The 17,902-nt window shown below is 37.7% G+C and overlaps 1 protein-coding gene across 1 annotated transcript; it reads right to left on the reverse strand.

Annotated features, from left to right (window-relative positions):
- Positions 1 to 11,847: 11,847 nt before the first annotated feature.
- Positions 11,848 to 16,380, reverse strand: rergla (RERG/RAS-like a). Its single transcript, XM_057324375.1, has 5 exons — positions 15,949 to 16,380; positions 15,791 to 15,847; positions 15,173 to 15,246; positions 14,147 to 14,295; positions 11,848 to 13,294 (listed from the first exon to the last, which is right to left on the reverse strand). Exons 1-5 carry the CDS (start codon positions 16,004 to 16,006, stop codon positions 13,003 to 13,005), a joined length of 630 nt encoding a protein of 209 aa, XP_057180358.1. The 5' UTR covers positions 16,007 to 16,380; the 3' UTR covers positions 11,848 to 13,002.
- Positions 16,381 to 17,902: the final 1,522 nt, after the last annotated feature.

The raw sequence follows: 17,902 nt of genomic DNA on the forward strand, positions 1-17,902 counted from the left end.
GAACAAACATATCAAAAGAACATGTATTTATAACCAATATGGATAATAAAATGATGATACATTTTACTTAAAGCATATATGCATAATGCATTATGAAAGTAGTTTTAATGTATTAATTATGCCTTGTAATGCACCTTATAATGTCTCATGAATAATTGTAACTACAGTTTATACATTATAACGCTTATCAATTCATTGTTACACTTCGCATGTTTATTTTGGTTAAAATTCTTTTCAACATCATTCAATGTATTACAACACACATTATGAACAATTACAATGCATGATAACATTTTAATAACCCGTAATAATGCATTATACCTAAAGGCTTAAAGTAAAGTCTTTACTGGATAATAAAATCTGGTAAAGTGCAAATAGATTTACCTCTAGATTATTAAAAAAGACTATTTATTGCATTAATTGAATTCTACCATCACATTAAAATACATTGCAAAAAAAACCAAATAGAACATAATAAAGGTTTTATTGGTTTTATTATTTATTTAAATTACAATGGTCTTGCCTTCCATGTTGAAACGAGTTAAAAAGACATTTAAAAAGCACATAATACTATTCCACCTTGACCGGGAATGTAGAATAAAAAAAGTTTAACACCTCTGCTTTTTGAAATCATAAAATGAATACATAAAAACAATAATACAAAACGTTCTTAACCTGAGCATTTTCACACAGAACACAAATTGCAAACCAACTGTCATGAAAAGTGAGCAATAAATATGTAAAGATTAAACGAAGGTAAGAAATAATACTTAAAAAGAAAGTATCTTCTCAGCCAATCTGTTACTGTGTACTGGACTAAAAAACAGTTCACTCAATACACGAGGGTCTGCCACATGGTCCCAGTATCAAAATCGTGAGATTAACAGTGGCATCACGAAATGAGGGCTACCCACACCAAGCCCAGGTGTGCACACTCCTGTTTTTATGGGCTGGCCAGAGATGAGAGGAATCTGAGGTGCTTATATGTAGCATCTGTGGATCTGAAGTGAATCGTTTGGACACTTGAATGGAATAGTGTAAAAAGATGAACAAAGACGTTGACGTTCATTATAAATGAAAGAAGAAAAGCACTATCTCATATATCAGCAGCTACAATCAAACTTTGTGATAACATTAAATGTAAGAAACCTTTTGTCTCACACAGATGGATACATTTGTCCTGTGAGTTTGTATAGTTTAATATACTTTGAAAATACAAGCTCATCATAATATTTTCTGCACATCATGGGACCTATACCTGGGGTCTAATGTATAAATGTTTATTATCACAACTATGGATGCAATGTTTAGAGTATCTAAATTGTTACAAATCGCACCTTACAACTATGGTGAAGAGATGACACGTTAACAATGAATATATTTTTGGCTGAATATTGCACAACCATTTTAAAGTCTGATTATTATGGACTGCTTTGACTGAGTGAGTCAGCACATTAAGATATGCCAAACCTGTATAAAAATGGAGCAAAGAAATGTCAAACATTGGCTTAACAATTTCATGCTTATCAGTCTGAAATAACGTTTTTCTTTTGAATTTCTTTAGATTGTATCTAGGTTATTTTGGAAAATGACACGGCCGACTGACCACCAGAAAACTGAATGACTCACTTTTTCTCCAGACCCTGTTTCCAACAGAGCCTTAACTAGAGCAATGAGACAAATGCATTGGTCACTTTGACATACTTTCACAAAAGTGTATCGTGAGGGACATGTGTCAACAATTTATGTGAGATGACTTTAAATATTATTGTTCTTAAGTAGCATGTATAGTAGTAGTGACCTGACCTAATTCTCAAGAGATTAATGTCGTCTCAAGATAATATTTTCAGGTGTGCGGACCTCTGGTTTTCCAACCTTGTTGCACTCAGATGCAGATTTGTGAAAGTTGTCAGAATCTGAGATGCCGTGATTGTTCGGCGATGCCAGTAGAGCACTTAGGATGTCATTGGCAATCAGACAAAATGGAAGCCGGCCATACATGTGCTTTCTAAGTGCCCTTAAGTGTTGAAAACATTGCCAACAGTGATTTTACCTCTGAAAGGTGTAGATGAAGAATGAGAAACAACCGTGATCATGTATAAATGACATCATTTCTCAAAGATAAGGCTCATGTTTGTAATGTATGATAGGTTTGATTAATGCTGTAGGAAATTCTGGATAATAACACAACCGTAACAACTGGGTTAAATCTAAAATCAGAATGACATAAATATAAACACAATATAAAGTTGGGTTTAAGTTATCATTTCAAAGTTGAACATATAATTCAGTGTATATACATGAATTGGTCCTTTATGGGTTATCGCCTACTTTTATAGAAACAGAGAAAATAAGGACTTCTGTGTAAACCGTGACTCTGTTCTCTTACGTGGATGTTCCTCTTCATGTAATGAGGAGCCAAAGGCATATAGATTTCCATCAGTACACTCCATTATGTAAGGGATAATGTACAGGCAGCTGCTTGTACATTATCCCGCTTATTACACGGCTACGTGCCACATGAGAAAAAAAACTGGACATAAAATGTGAATTTGAAATATTTTATTAGCTCATTTTTACAGCAGACCTTCCGTGAGGAAAAGCTGTTTAGTTTCGGTTTTAAAGTAAGAAACGACGTTCAAACGTCACGAACAGGCAAATTGGTTTAATCTTTTGTAAATATAATGTCATGTATGTTATTAAAAGACATATTTATAATTCATTTTTGTGTAATATTAAACTGCCCCTCTCAAAATGATTTGCAGCATCCGGGTTACAGGGTGTTAGTTTTGAGCGGTTGCAACCCTTCGAATGTCGCGACTGGCCAATCAGAATCAAGCATTCAAATGAGCCGTGTAATTAAGCAATAAGACATATTTCACATGTCTTAATCCAAACTAGAATTAGTGAAGATATTTTGATGATCTGATTCATACGCTTCATCAAACACACAAGAAACTCGTTTTTTTTTTCATTAATAGCACTAAATGACAAACACAAGCCCTTTCTTCAAACTCTCAGGTACACATCTCTCTTATCTCTGTCTGCTTGTTTGCTTGCTCATTTTCGCCTGGAATGGAACAGAATATTTTCCTGATGGGTATGACTGGACCACTATAATCTCTGTTCTGTGGCCCCCCTCCTCAACCCCTGTGCTCGGCCAAGAGGAGAATAGAGCCCCACAACATCTCCTGAAAGTATAAACTTTGTCTCCTGAAGGAGACTTGGCAGAACAGACAGAATTGGATAGGACAGCTCACAATTTTGTCCCAATAAACTCTTTGGCCTTTCAACACACGCTCTTACGTAACCCATATTACATGATTGGTCAATCTAAACGCATATGCGTCTATTTTAAAATGTAAAAAAATCCTATCACTGCGTAATATGCGAAGATAGCTCTTATAGGCTAAATGCAGGTTAAAAGGATTGTTCGCTCAAAAATGATGTTGTTTAAAACCTGTATATGAGTCTTTCTTCTGTGGAACACAAAGATGATATTTTGTTAAATGTCTTGGTGGTTTTGTGTCCATACAATGGGGGTCAATGTTGTTCGGTTTCCAACATTCTTCAAAATATCTTCTTTTGTGTTCTGGAAAAGAAAAAAAGTCATACAGGTTTGGAATGTGTAAATAATGATAGAATTTAAATATCTTGGGTGAACTACTACAGATGGCCAATAGGGAGACCATTCGGTATAAATCAACCAAAACCTCCCAAAAAAGACATTTCTCCATCAATATCTGAAAACTAGAGGCTAGCTATCTTTAATCCGTTATTCTGGGTACATTCCCAGCATACCTGAGCGGGATGAAACCCACCACAGTGTCGCTGGAATGGCAGGGCCAGGAGTGCTGGGGCAAGAGCCGCTGTTATCTAAGCCCACGCACCTGCAGTCTGTGTGTGCGGTTCAGCCGGTACGCTTCACTTACAAATAGGCCTGAATGGCCGGGAGCTATCTGTCCCATCTCTGCGCTCGGTTCCCATCAGTGCGGTAGCTTAAACACAGCCAGGTGCAAAGTCTTTCTTTAAAAACCAGAGGGCCATTAGATGTACGGGGCTGGTAGGACTCCAAACAGGTCTGTGTGCTTTAGTCGAGAGAAAAAACAGGTTTATTATCATATAAAGCCGCTTTGATACAGAATGTCTAAATGGAGATGAACTGTAGAGCTATGTTAATAGTTTTCGTGAATTTTATTGAGCTTTAAAAGTAGATCCAGTGTTAAATACACTTTGCAATCGAAGTCTGATTTAACAGGAATGGTATGTTCAGGAGAAATCACATCATAGACACTTTAGTTATAATTAACATTGGTTTGCCAGTGTCATGTGCCAGAGAAAATAAAATGTACATGAACTAACTCGGTTAGTTCTGCTCATTGAGCAAAACCAGAATTACAGAGGAAGTGTGTCATTCCTGTGGCACCAGTGTCAGTACAATGAACTGCAAAAAACGGACTGCTTTTCCATAGGTCAGGAAAAACTCCAGCTGTCTGACCTGGTTTGGACAAACAGATAGCCCCGACTGCCTCAGCCAGCTGACCTACTAGCTTTAACCCTGTTGACTTCTGCCCCACCAACTTATACCAAATGACCGGGTTCAACCAGCTAGAAAGCCATCCGAGGTTTCTTTAAACTTTAAAGCATGTTCGTGTCATCATCTGATAAATTTACCACCACTATACGTTAAAATAATTTGTAATCTTCACATGTATCCCCCCACCAACCTTTACATCTTTTTCTTGACGTCTGAACACGGAAAACAACTCGCATTCTCGTCTCCTCTCTGCGTTCCATACGTATGTGCTAATGAAATAATGTATTTTAAACATTTCACCCCCCATTAAATGTAACATAGATCAACTTTTCATACTGCTAATACAACATGCATACAGTCAATGTGGCCCATGTGTATTTCCTTATGTGGGTCACTATAAGGTTACAACACGGGCCAATCTGTTTGATGTGAAGCCCAAAATCTGCTGCACCCTTCATCCAGCCTAGCTGATAGACAGAATGGGATGTGATTAAACGCGTGGTACAAAGATTAAAACTATAAAATCATTATCACAACACACGGCATTCAGACACTGGGCCTTTTTTCAGAAATGAATCAAAGAATGATTTTAGCTTGTGTTAATAACATCCACATGTTGGGGCTTTACTCCTCTGGCCTCATCAAAGAGATTCCAGTCCGTTCCTGCAAGACAATCCCTTGGCCCGGCCATGAATTAGCTTTCAGCTACTATGGTTTATGGTGTGCATGCCACTTTCTCCGGGTCTGCTTCTCATGCAACGTGTTGTTTTTGCAAAAGCGCTCGTGAGGCGAGACGATGGAGGGTGGGAACCATAATGCAACGTCTTTCTTTACATTCACAGTTCAGCAGGGTAAGATTTCCCATGGCTACCCACTTACCTGCATCTGAATTCCAGCGGATGTGCTGGTTATTAAAGGCTAAGCAGACATATATTAGGGTTGCATTAGCATGGTGTACATACACCCAAGAGAGATTATGTCTGAGAATATATTTAAAGGGGTCATATGGCACGAATACGTGTTTTTCTGTGTCTTTGGTGTGTTATTAGTTGCCCATGCAGGTATTAGACACGTAAAATTGCAAAAGTGAAAGTGTCGGAACAAAAGATGCATTCTATCTAAAAGCGAATGCTCACCCAGACCTGTCTGAAACGCCTCGTGTAACCACACCCCCAAAAATCTACGTCAGTTGGTGGTATGACTTGACTAAGACCGCCCAAATTTATATGCAAGTAAGGTGGGCGTACCTGTCAGTACAATTGCTTTGGAACCTGATGTTCCAAACATGGTAAGAGGCGTTACATTTCCGTCACATGCTTGCAGTATTCGACCAATCACTACGCACTGGTTAACTGGCCAATCATAGCACACCTCGCTTTTCAGAGCGATGAGCTTTGATAAAAATCTGCGCGTTTCAGAGAGGCGGGGCAAAGAGGAGATACAAACATGCACGGTATGTGAAAAATACAGCGTTTTTCAACCTTAAATCCTGTATACACATTGCATTACATCTAAAACAAATGATAATATTTGTTTTAGCCGTGTCATATGACACCTTTAATATCAAATGAAAATATCTTGAGCAGCATAACAGAATTAAACCAGATTCATTCCGAAGGACGACATAGGATTGAACATGTCAGTTAAAGGTCCAGTGTGTCATTTTTTGGAGGATCTATTACTAGAAATGCACTATAATATACATACCTATGTCTTCAGAGGTGTAATAAAGAGCTTCCATAATGAAGTGTAATGTTTTTATTAGCTTAGAATGAGCTATTTCTATCTACATACGCAGGTCTCTTTGCGTGGAATTCGCCATTTTTCTACAGTAGCCCTTAAACGAACTACAGAGTGCGACATGTTCAATCCTACGTCGTTGTTGATATATTATCTCCTTCGGCAAAGAAGCGAAAATGTGACAACATCTTAGTCCTGTGTCAGCCACCGTAGTGCTTGAAAGGGAGAGGTGGAGTGAGCCGTTGGTTGCAATTCACAACCTCAACACTAGATGCCACTAAATTTCATACACTGGACCTTTAAGACCCATTTAAGGATGATAACTTCAAGTATAAAGTTATAAATTTGTTATAATATAAAAGAATAGCAGAGTTCAAAGCCAACTAACAAATCAGAGGAACAATGTTGTTGGGATGACTTTCAGTTTTTCCAGCTGATAAATTTTAATTTAGTTTTCCAAAAATTGAAAATTATTTCACAAAATTATTTATATTATTTACTTACCCTCATGCTATTCCAAACCTGTCTGACTTTCTTGCTTCTCAAGAACACAAAAGAAAATATTTTGAAGAATGTTGGTAACCAAACAACATTGACCCCATTGACTTCCATATGGACACATGAGACATTTCTCAAAATATGTTCTTATTTTTGTGAATGTAAGATAATAGCAACAATAGTCTCTACATGACTAAATATAGAGTATACTGTAGTTATATTAAATTAATAATAATAATTATACAAAAATAGTCAAATTTAAAGGGATCGCTCATTGTTATCTTTAGTTATTGTTCTTGGTGTGAACAAGCCTTGAAATAGATAAAAGACTTGCACCTGTGATTTCTACATTGTTAGGTTAGGTAACTTTGCGTGCTAGGCCGAGTTGTGTTTATGCTTCGGTCAGGTGTTAAGATCAAGTTAAAGATGCAACGTTTGGCAGGAACACCTGAAGCCGGGTTACACGTGAGCTCCCATGTGGCTTGGAAAGCAACCCTCTGTCTAACAACCAACACATCTCCTCTTTAGAGTTTCCTGCTGCACGCACCTGTTTGCACATGTAAACACGCACACCCCACCTCCCTCTTTAGTGGGTGAATGACGATACGAGGACATGGTGTGGTAAACAATATTATTCATTCTGTCTCGATGCCATATTTTGTAAGGGCTTAGGTGGGAGGATAAGTATGAGCTAAGTGTCAGAAAGATTTGTTTTCTTTGTACCTCCACATTACAGCAAAGTAAAAACAGAGTATTACCACGCAGAGCTCATTTTAATCCTCGTTTCTGAGACTGTCTGCGGTAGAAAATAGAGGAAAATACAGAAGAAAATAGAGGTATGTTGATGGAATTAATTCTGAATGTGACTTTTAAGATTATTGAAAGGCGTCAAACTAAAGAAATTTACAAGAAAAATATGAAGACATGTAATGTTGTGTGAAAAAAATGCGGGGGTTTTTTGCACCTCAGCTGTCAGAAAATCTGGACTACTCTGGATTTTTCTACAGTATGGGCACAAACCACTAAGACATTTCACAAAATATCTTTGTTTGTGTTACATGGAATAAAGAGTCATATACAAGTTTTGAGTGATTTTGTTTTTGGGGAAAATATCTCTTCAAGTTCTCTCAACACTGTTACTGCAGCTCCGCTCTGATCCCAGATCAGTTTGTTACAACTGGTCATGACAACAACCATACGGTCCAATCAGTGATGGTGACACCTATCATGGGGTTCTTCCTTCCTTCCTTCCTTGCTTGCTTCCTTGCAGTCGTTCTTTCTTTCTTTCTTGCTTGCTTTCTTGCTTGAGTCCTTGAGTGCTTGCTTGCTTGCTTGAGTTCTTGAGTCCTTGAGTCTTGCTTGCCTGTTTGCTTGAGTCCTTGCGTACTTCAGTCCTAGCGTCCTTGAGTCCTAGCGTCCTTGCATCCTTGCGTCCTTCAGTCCTAGCGTCCTTGAGTCCTAGCGTCCTTGAGTCCTAGCGTCCTTGAGTCCTAGCGTCCTTGCGTCCTTGCTTGCGTCTTTCCATTCGTTCTTTCTTTCTTTCTTTCTTGCTTGCGTCCTTCCTGCCTTGCTTGCGTCCGTTATTCCTTGAGTCCTTAAGTCCTTAAGTCCTAGCGTCCCTGCATCCTCGAGTCCTAGTGTCCTTGCATCCTTGCGTCCTTCCGTTCTTGCTTCCATTTTTCCTTCCTTCCTTCCTTCCTTCCTTCCTTGCTTGCTTGCTTGAGTCCTTGCGTTCTTCCTTCCTTCCTTCCTTGTCCTTGCTTGCGTCCTTGTTTAGAGTTGTGGGGTTGTGCAGATGTACACTTGTAGTGATAAATCAGAATTCCTGCTGATCTATGGGCGTCCTTGAGTCCTTGCGTCCTTGCGTCTTTCCATTCGTTCTTTCTTTCTTTCTTGCTTGCGTCCTTGAGTCCTTGTGTCCTTGCTTGCTTGCATCCTTCCATTCTTTCTTCCTTCCTTCCTGCCTTGCTTGCGTCCTTGCATCCGTCATTCCTTCATTCCATTCGTGCTTGCTTGCTTGCGTCCTTTCTTTCCTTGAGTCCTTAAGTCTTGCTTGCCTGCTAGCTTGAGTCCTTGAGTCCTAGCGTCCTTGCTTGCTTGAGTCCTTTCTTCCTTCCTTCCTTGTCCTTTCTTTCTTTCTTTCTTCCTTCAATTTTCCAGAATTAGTTCACCCAAAAATAAAAAATTCTGTCATCATTTACTCACCCTATTGTCTTTTCAAACCTGTATGGCTTTCTTTCTTCCGCAGAACACAAAAGAAGATATGTTGTTAACCGACACCCAGTCACGTACATTGGTTTTGTGTCCATACAATAGAAGTAAATGGGTGCCGGCTCTGTTCGGATACCAACTTTCTTCAAAATATCTTCTTTTGTGTTCTGAGGAAGAAAGAAAGTCATACAGATTTAAAAGCCAGAAAGCTAGTGGATTTTTTATTATTGAAAGGCAATAAAAAGAGCAGCTGGAAATATAATAATTCAAGTCATTCTGACTAGATCAACATATTTTGATAACCAAGAACATTCCTGAGAAACAAATAACCCTAACCACTAACTAACCTCACGTCTGACTACAACGAAATGGAAATAGTAGCTTGAAAAGGATGAAGATTATAAGTGGAAAAATACATGTACACAATAACTGGAGCCTACAAAGATACATTTCTGCTCAAAATGAGGAGTTGCCAAAACCTGACTCAAAAGTGAAATTCCCAGCTCACGTTCAGCTGTCTGAGAAGTTTGCGTGACCGTGTTCATCCAGGAATCAATACGTGTTGACAAGACCCATATAAGCATATACTTCATATCTCTCTTTAAATCAATGGCATACAAGCCCTCCACTCCTCTCCCTTATGTTGATAGAGAGATATTTAATTTCTGCAAGCCTTACTGCAGTTATGAGAGCCGGAGGGGCCCAATCCATATCCCACCTGTGTCTGGACCATTACACAGCAAAGCAAGCCAGACGTTCACAGTGGTGTAAAGTATTGGAGTAAATGTACTTAGTTACTTTACTTAAGTATCTTTTTGGCTACTTTGTAGTTGTACTGAGTATTAAAGATATTAGCAACTTTTACTCTCTACTTAACTACATTTTTGAACAAGTATATGTACTCTTTACTCCACTACATTTGTAATGACTAATGCAATTACACATTACATTTTGCATGCCACCTATCTTATAATTAATATTGCCATTTACAGGGTAATGAAGGTACTACAATCTTGTGGATTTTGCTCTAACTTACAAAAACTTGTCAACATGGCTTCTTTATATGAATATGAGTGCAGTATCAGGTAGATGTCAATCGCTGGCGGTTTATACACGGTTAGCCCTTACCCGCTATTTCTACAGTAATATATTGGCAACACTGTTGCCAGCTAGTTACTGTAGGTCACACATCTACAAAAGCTCTTATTTTTAAAACTAACTCTTCCTAAATGTGCTCTAAACATGTTTGCTCAAAATTTGACCATATGGTGGGACTATTGCCATGAAGTGATGTAAACCAGTAAAAAGAATGTATAGTATTTCAATTTTCAAAAGTGCTCTCACACTATATAGACAAAATATTAACCTATAGAATGAGTCGGACACAGAGAAATGAACAATCCACATATGAATCTCAACAATGGTGACAATCAACTGAACAGCTTCATGCTGCAATGCATGCTGGGTACATAGTACAAAACTCATTCATGATTGTTTGTCACCATTGATGAGGTTTGTATGTCAAGTGTCTAACTGTGTCTCAATTGCAAAGAAAGATTTTCTGACAGAGATCTTTCCATTATAACATGTAATCACTTTACCAAACATATCTTAATAAATCTTAAATGCTATATTATTATTATTTAATGATTGAATTCTTTCAGATGTATCTTCAGTTACTAAGCAAACATAAAGTTGCGGTTCCTGTAAAGTCCCTTTCAGTGTTATTGTATAAGTGTACATTTTAAAGCTACAAGAAAGTCAAAGAGTCCAACCAAAGCAAACACTGATCGCCATAATGGTGACTTAAAACATAATTGAACCACTATGAACTAGAGTTAAATCTCAATAAGATCTTACACAGATGACAGAAATAAAGTGAAAGTGGTGTCTGTAATATGTGAAGATGTTATTGATGTTTGTGTTTAATTCTCCTCTGGTGAAATCTTGACAGATTTATTGTGTTCATCTGTTATTTACACGTGTTCATCTAAGACTGTGTGACTTAAGTGCGTTAATACAAACAGCCATTGCAGTAGTTTACTGTAAAACACCTACAGTAACTAGCAGGCAACAGTGTTGCCAATACAGTATATGACTGTAGAAATGGCAGGTAAGGGCTAACAGTGTATGTGAAATGAGGACATGACTGCAGCTGGCCATGAGGCCCAAACCAGCATGTCCAGTGCAAAAAGGCTTTGACTTTTTAATTCTACTTAACATTACTTTATTTATCAGTTATATTGAAGAGACCTTTTTGAAGGAGTTTGGTTTACTTATGAGCAGTTGAGCTTAAATGAGACTTGGGTGTTTATAATAGACGTACAGTAGGTTATGATGTCGACCATGATTTGTTGCAATTTTGAGGTGTTCAGTCTTATTATGATTTAAGAAAATAAATGCGATTGCTCTCCTCACGAATCGACTGTTTCTAGTTTTTCACTGACGTGTCTCTTAAGTGTTGAGGACTAGTGCTGCTTTGAGCCTATACATTCAGTACGAGTAAAATACTCAAGTACTGTTAAAATCAGATACTCGAAGACTTTTACTGAAGTCGTTTTGGAATTGGTGACTTGTAACTTGTAATGGAGTAATTTTCACTGCAAGGTATCTGTACTTTTACTTAAGTATGGTTTTCAGGTACTCTTTACACCTCTGGACGTTCAAAGGGTCAACGAAAACGTGATAACACGCCTCGTCACTTACCAACAGAATGGCAAAACGTATCTCATTCTTTATCCTATTTGTCTGTATGTGAACCAGTGCTGCATACTGTTACATTCATTTCTAAAAATTGTAGGTGGTATGAAATTATTTTTATTCCAGCCATTTCTGTGCATGCACTCTGTATTTGCTGATTTGCATACAAATGAAAAACAAATAAATCCATTTGAATTACAGTTTTGGTTTTATTACTCAAAAATAAGTCTAGCTTTCTGCCTTGAAGAAAATGTCATTTCTGTAGCGTACCAGTTAAAAGTATTCAGTCAATTTTACTTAATCAATAGTTATTTCAATGCACATTTTTTTACATGAATTAAAAGTTGTCTGACTGGAGATTTAAAATCCCATAATAACACCATAGTATGTCAATACTTGCATCATACAATACGTGAAGCAAGATATTTCATTTCATAAAACAGTGAGTAAACAGGTACTTACAAGCACAAGAAACACTTTCTCCATAATTATTACATGGCAAATTCAGAGCTGACTTTGGCTTTTAAGCCTCGCAAGCTAAAATGTCAGTGTCCTCTGCTTTTTGTAGGATTTTTGAAAAAAACATTCAAAAAGTGATCAAAGACCCTTTTAAGGCAAAGAGTAGACGGTGTACAGGAAATGTTTACACAGTACAAATCACTGCGATGACTAGACAAGATAACAGCAAAAAATAAGCAATGAGGAAATAAGTTCATTTCACCCCAAAACGATACAAAATTGTGGCATTATTATAAAAAGAATAATACACAAACCCAACGGTTTTCTGTTACAAACATTTTTCAAAATATCTTCTTTTGTTTTCTGCAGAAGCAAGAAAGTCACACAGGTTTGAAAAGACAAGAGGGCGTGCAAACAATGACAGAATTTTCATTTTGAAGGTGAACTATTCCTTTAAGACAGTCAGCGCATTTTTCCCAAATAATCCTATTTTTGTAATTCTCAATAATAGGAATCCCTCATTAGATTCTCATTCATGTAATACAGTATTCTTTATAATTAAAAAGTAAAATCAGAAGTAAAGGCGATAGAAAAAATACTACCATGATGTAAATACTCATGGACTCATGCACCAAAGTAATAACAATTAATACTTTTAAAAAATTATTTCTTTTTACTACACTGAAAATTTGTGGGGGCTGTGTTCTCAATTATCATAAACATAATTTCACAAATAAAAATAATGTACTTTTAATGCATTGATTTAGATTTTGGGGTGTAATGTGACTTATCCTGAGACAGGTTTACATGCCACATCTCATGTCTATGTAACCATTGTCCATTTTGTCTTCAAGTTCTTAAACCGATTTCCGTCGTTTGCCGAAGACGTTGTTGATGAGCTTGGCCATGGATTTAGAGCCGCTAGGGCGGCGCCGGCGGTCCTTGGCTTTTCCTCCCAGACTGGCATTTCGCACAATTTTGGAAAACATGAGCACCACCTCCTGGTAATGCTCTGCGGCGGACAGCTCGTAAAACTGGCAGCGGCACTCGGATGCCAGCCTCTGGCCTTCCTCCCTGTCCACCTCCCGCACGTGGCACAAGTCTTGCTTATTGCCCACCAGGAAAATCACAGAGTCTGTGTCCCTGTCCCTGTGGTCACACGGGTAAAAAACATTTCTGTAAAACGTGTATAATAAAGCAGATCTGAAATCCAGAAAGCTTTTTTTAATTCCAATAGAAATGATGAGGGAAGATGTATCAATGTAATCGTCACCTTAGTAAACTTAAATAACGGACTGTACTTTTTATGTGTGTTAATCTGCCAAAATTAAGTTTTCTCAACCTTTAGGAAAACATTAGGAGAGTAGTACAGCGTATGTAGGGCCTTAAAGCTGGAAACCACAAAACTCTTTATATAATTTGAGAACGTTTTTTACTTGAAAAGGAAATCTGAACTAGAAGAGCCACCAAATTCAGAAGGTAACAGAACGTTTCTGTTGATCAGATTAAGATGTTTAATTTGATTGGGTGATATTTCTCTTCGTGTTTGGCTCCGTCTTGTGAGGCCTGGACTGATTTACTAGACCAAAGTAAACACTTTCTAAAAAGAAACGGCTAGAGAAGTCCAATCAATTTACAAGACGAATAAACATAGTCTTAATTAAAAACAGGCCATTCGATATTCCACTTATTTCTCCTATAAACTGTATTTTCCCCCCAGTGTGTTTACTTAATCACAATGAAATACTTCTGATATGTTCACAAACTTGTTTTTCTCCATTGAAAAATAACACGAGCCGAGTCCTTGAACCATCAGCTCATCCCACATAAACACCCACATAGTCGATTCAACCATTTTTTTTAATGTGAACAGAATCTGGTCAATTATGGATGCCCACATAACAGAAACACGTATATGGACAGAAATATCCACAACTTCTCCACCTCCTCTCCTGCCTGAGGATGTTTTTGTAAACAGTATGTACCGACAGAAACGTGTACCTTTTAGCCACTCCTAGATGAGTCTCTCGGATGAGGTGCACTATGGCAGTGGCCGTGAGGAAGGAGGAGCGATCGCTGATGTCATAAACCACCACGAAGCCGTCGGCCCAGTGGATCTGCTCATTGAGAGTGGACTTCCCTTCACACGGCTGAAAAAAGAAGTCAGATCTAAACTTCATTGGTCAATATGGGATTTTGAGAACGATAGGATTTTCAAGAGACAGATAAACAGACGGTGTCCAATCACATAATGGCCAACAGGTTTCGTAAAATAACTAGATTTTGTCCAAGATGTAAACACAATCATCCTCTTAGAATGACTTCTAACTACATTAACATAGCACAGGTTGCCATTATGATGTTTAATATGTCCGTAGAGCACGACAGCCCCAGTCCCCATCCACATTCATTATATGGAAGAGTCGCTGTTCCTTTAAATCTAACCAACATATCAACCACTCGATTACGTTAGTTTTTTAATGTGGTTATGCAAGTTGTATGTCATAAGCATAATATAAATGCTAACACAGCCTTGTATAGTCTCAGGGCAGGTGGAATAGATGGCAGTGCTGATTGGTGCATGAAATAGTGCTGGCTTTGTCTGAGAGCTTGTGGAATGATTATATAAGGCTGCTAGACACGCAACCCTGCAATACCCATTATGCCAGTAAGACAAATGACACGGGCTGACTTCTGGCCAAGCAATAACACTTAGTAGGTCAACCCTTATGCTTCTGATGATGCCAGGCTCTCTGGAAAATGTCTAACACTCGTCTATGAAAGGAACTGCTTACAAAAGAAAAAAATGACACTTATTCCTAACCTCTCAATATATATATATTAAACACACACAACATTTAAGTGCCTACATCCATATATATGCGGTAAACCACATATACCATATACTTATTATATCATATGAATGAAGAATGATTTCACAAGAAAACAAACTCTAGCAATGCACATACACCAGTCTACACAATTTGTGTAGATGCAACAATTTTTTTAAATGCCTAATACACTTACCTGAGAACAAGGATCATACAGTTCAAGGTTCAACTGTCGTCCATCAATAGACATGCGCTTTCTGTAAATGCACTCTGTAAAAACAACAACAGCACACGTCAGGTAGACTGTTGATTCATGGGCACAATGTGTGTAGATTTGGCAAAACAAAGCTCTGTACTGCGAGGGACTGCTGGGTGGTCCAAAAGGTGTAAGACACCCAGATATAAAAACACAGAGTCATACATACTCAAATGTGTTCACTGCCAAAAAAAATATAGAAAACATCACAGCAATTCTAATGGACAGAATTGGTTTAAGGGAAACTATGGTCTCTGTGGGTCTCTACTGTTAATGTGTTGGATTCTGTTGGTGGGACGTTATCGGTTGTTAGGAACCAACAAAACGCCATTAAATTCTACTGGAATAAAGCCCTAAACACACTTCATTCAATTAATTTTGTGATTGTTTTAAAGGTAAACAGCTTACGGTTCATCATTATGGTATTTGTTATAGAAATCACAATCCATTAGAATTCAACCACTGATATTTAATCACCAAATCCACCCAACACAGCAGTAGCCTAATAATAATGATTAGGCATATTATAAAAATGATTAATAACGATTTCACACATACCTGTTGAGGACGCATACTCTCCAATAAATCGTCTAGTTAGAAACCGAACAATAAGTGCTGTGAACCAAAAGGAAGATTTGGAATCATTTAACGAAAACAGCTTATTTTATAACTTGCATTGCGATGAAAACAGCACAAGTAAATAAAATACTGCCTACCTGATTTCCCAACACCCTCAGATCCCATAACTGCAACTTTTATGTCATTCATGATCATTGGTTGAAACGCGTCCAGGTAAAGATCGCACAAGAATTAAACCCAAAAGCGTATTCTCCGCTTAATGCGCGCGCCACATTTTGTCGACTCCGTCGTGCACGATTTTAAAAAGGGTCAGTATGGACAGTCGCATCCTCTGTGTACTGAGTGCGTGTTGGTGTCCTGCAAGGTGTTTACAAGACTCCGGCGCTCCCGTAGCTTCCCTAAATGCTCAGCGCGAGCGCAATGCAGCCCGAGCGTCCGCGGCGCCACGTCACTGTGACGAAAGCAGCACAGCTGGATAAAAACACCACAGATTGTGGCCACTCTATTTATGTGATTATTTGACAGGTCTTTCTGTTTTTTATACGCGTTACACGATGATTTAGTCATGTAGTTGACAGTGACTTCCACGACCAGCACCTCAGATAAATGATAATGTCATGTGATACGCATTTAGTTAGATCATGCACAACAGTGTAGTTCTGAGAGACATTCATAAACACTTGAATAAGAAGTATTTCATATTTTAGACTCGCTAAATAAGAATAAAATAAGCAAATATTCACGTAATTATTATAGCTCTAAAAAAGTATGTGGGTGTTATTTTCCTCCATCAGTTATTGAGTGAATCAGTTACATAAACTGGTTCCCCCACAAAAATGAGTCACATAATCATCATTAACCAGCTGAATGCAGTTTAAATCATAGCTACGACATAATTGCATACAGAAGTTTGCTTATCTCAAGCAAATCTGTTTGGTTTTGAGAGAAACACGTTCGTTTCCAGCAACAAATGCATATTAATTGCTTTCCAGTTCCTGTGTTGCTGTTTGGTTGCGTGCTCACTGATGATTGAAGAGCTATTATACTACAATATTAATCTGCAACAGAAGAAGCAGATTTTCATTGCAGGCACATGTTATCAACAGTTGGGAACAGAATGCAGACGAAAATACATTGGGAAATGGTCCTTGTTTATGAGGAGAGTGAACACATTCCAGTTGCACTCTTAGTAAACAAAACTAAGTAAATACTTTTATAAAGGTGGATTTGGTTTAAACTAGAGCTTCCACATATTAAAATATTGAAAAACAATAATAGCCATGCATCAGATGGAAAAAGCTACAGAAAATGCTGCACAACACTAAATCATATGGTCCATAGCCAAATATAAATTTTGAATTTATGAGCTCTTTTATTGCCCCGATTCTGTACAGATTTTGAACCCATAAATATGACATAGCCCCTTTAGTGTCCCCTCACACAGGTTATGCATGCAACAAAATCAAACTGTTGAGCCAGATGTGTATGTTCAAGTAGGAGGTAATCGCTTTGAAAACGTGACAGATTTAAGAACAAAATGTCTCTCTGAAGTCCAGAATGCTTTCTTTATGGCGTTTGTCTTCTTTCCAACAAAGCAATGCTTTCTTTTTAAATTTGGGAGGCGGGCAGGGTTTGCTTTGCCAAAGTCTCTATTTGTTACTTGTGTTCTGAGGCATTAATCAAAGTGGATTACATGACTTTGGTACATTTGATTCTCCTTGGATCTAAATATGTGAAAATGACTTACGGCCAGTCAGTCGAAGCCCGCTTTGGAAAACTCTCAAAGCAAGACGTGCAGTACATCTTAAGAAAACGCAGGACAAATAGGATTTAGCCATGATAGTCTAAAAGCCCTGATCGTAACATGGGGTGACCTATTTCTTGCTTAGAAAACGTAGTTTGTGATTTAATTTGATATAGCATCTTGTTGAGATATGGCTTTTATTGCTGTAAAAATAAAAAAAGATTATCTAGTTATAGTTATTAAACATGAATTACTCCCTTAAATTTTGTCCCAACATTATTGCTTAATAATAATTTCATATGCATCATACAGTAAATAAATAATGGATTTACTGTTAAAGTGCTATT

Source organism: Triplophysa rosa, linkage group LG24, assembly GCF_024868665.1.
Source record: "Triplophysa rosa linkage group LG24, Trosa_1v2, whole genome shotgun sequence".
NCBI classification, from domain to species: Eukaryota; Metazoa; Chordata; class Actinopteri; order Cypriniformes; family Nemacheilidae; genus Triplophysa; species Triplophysa rosa.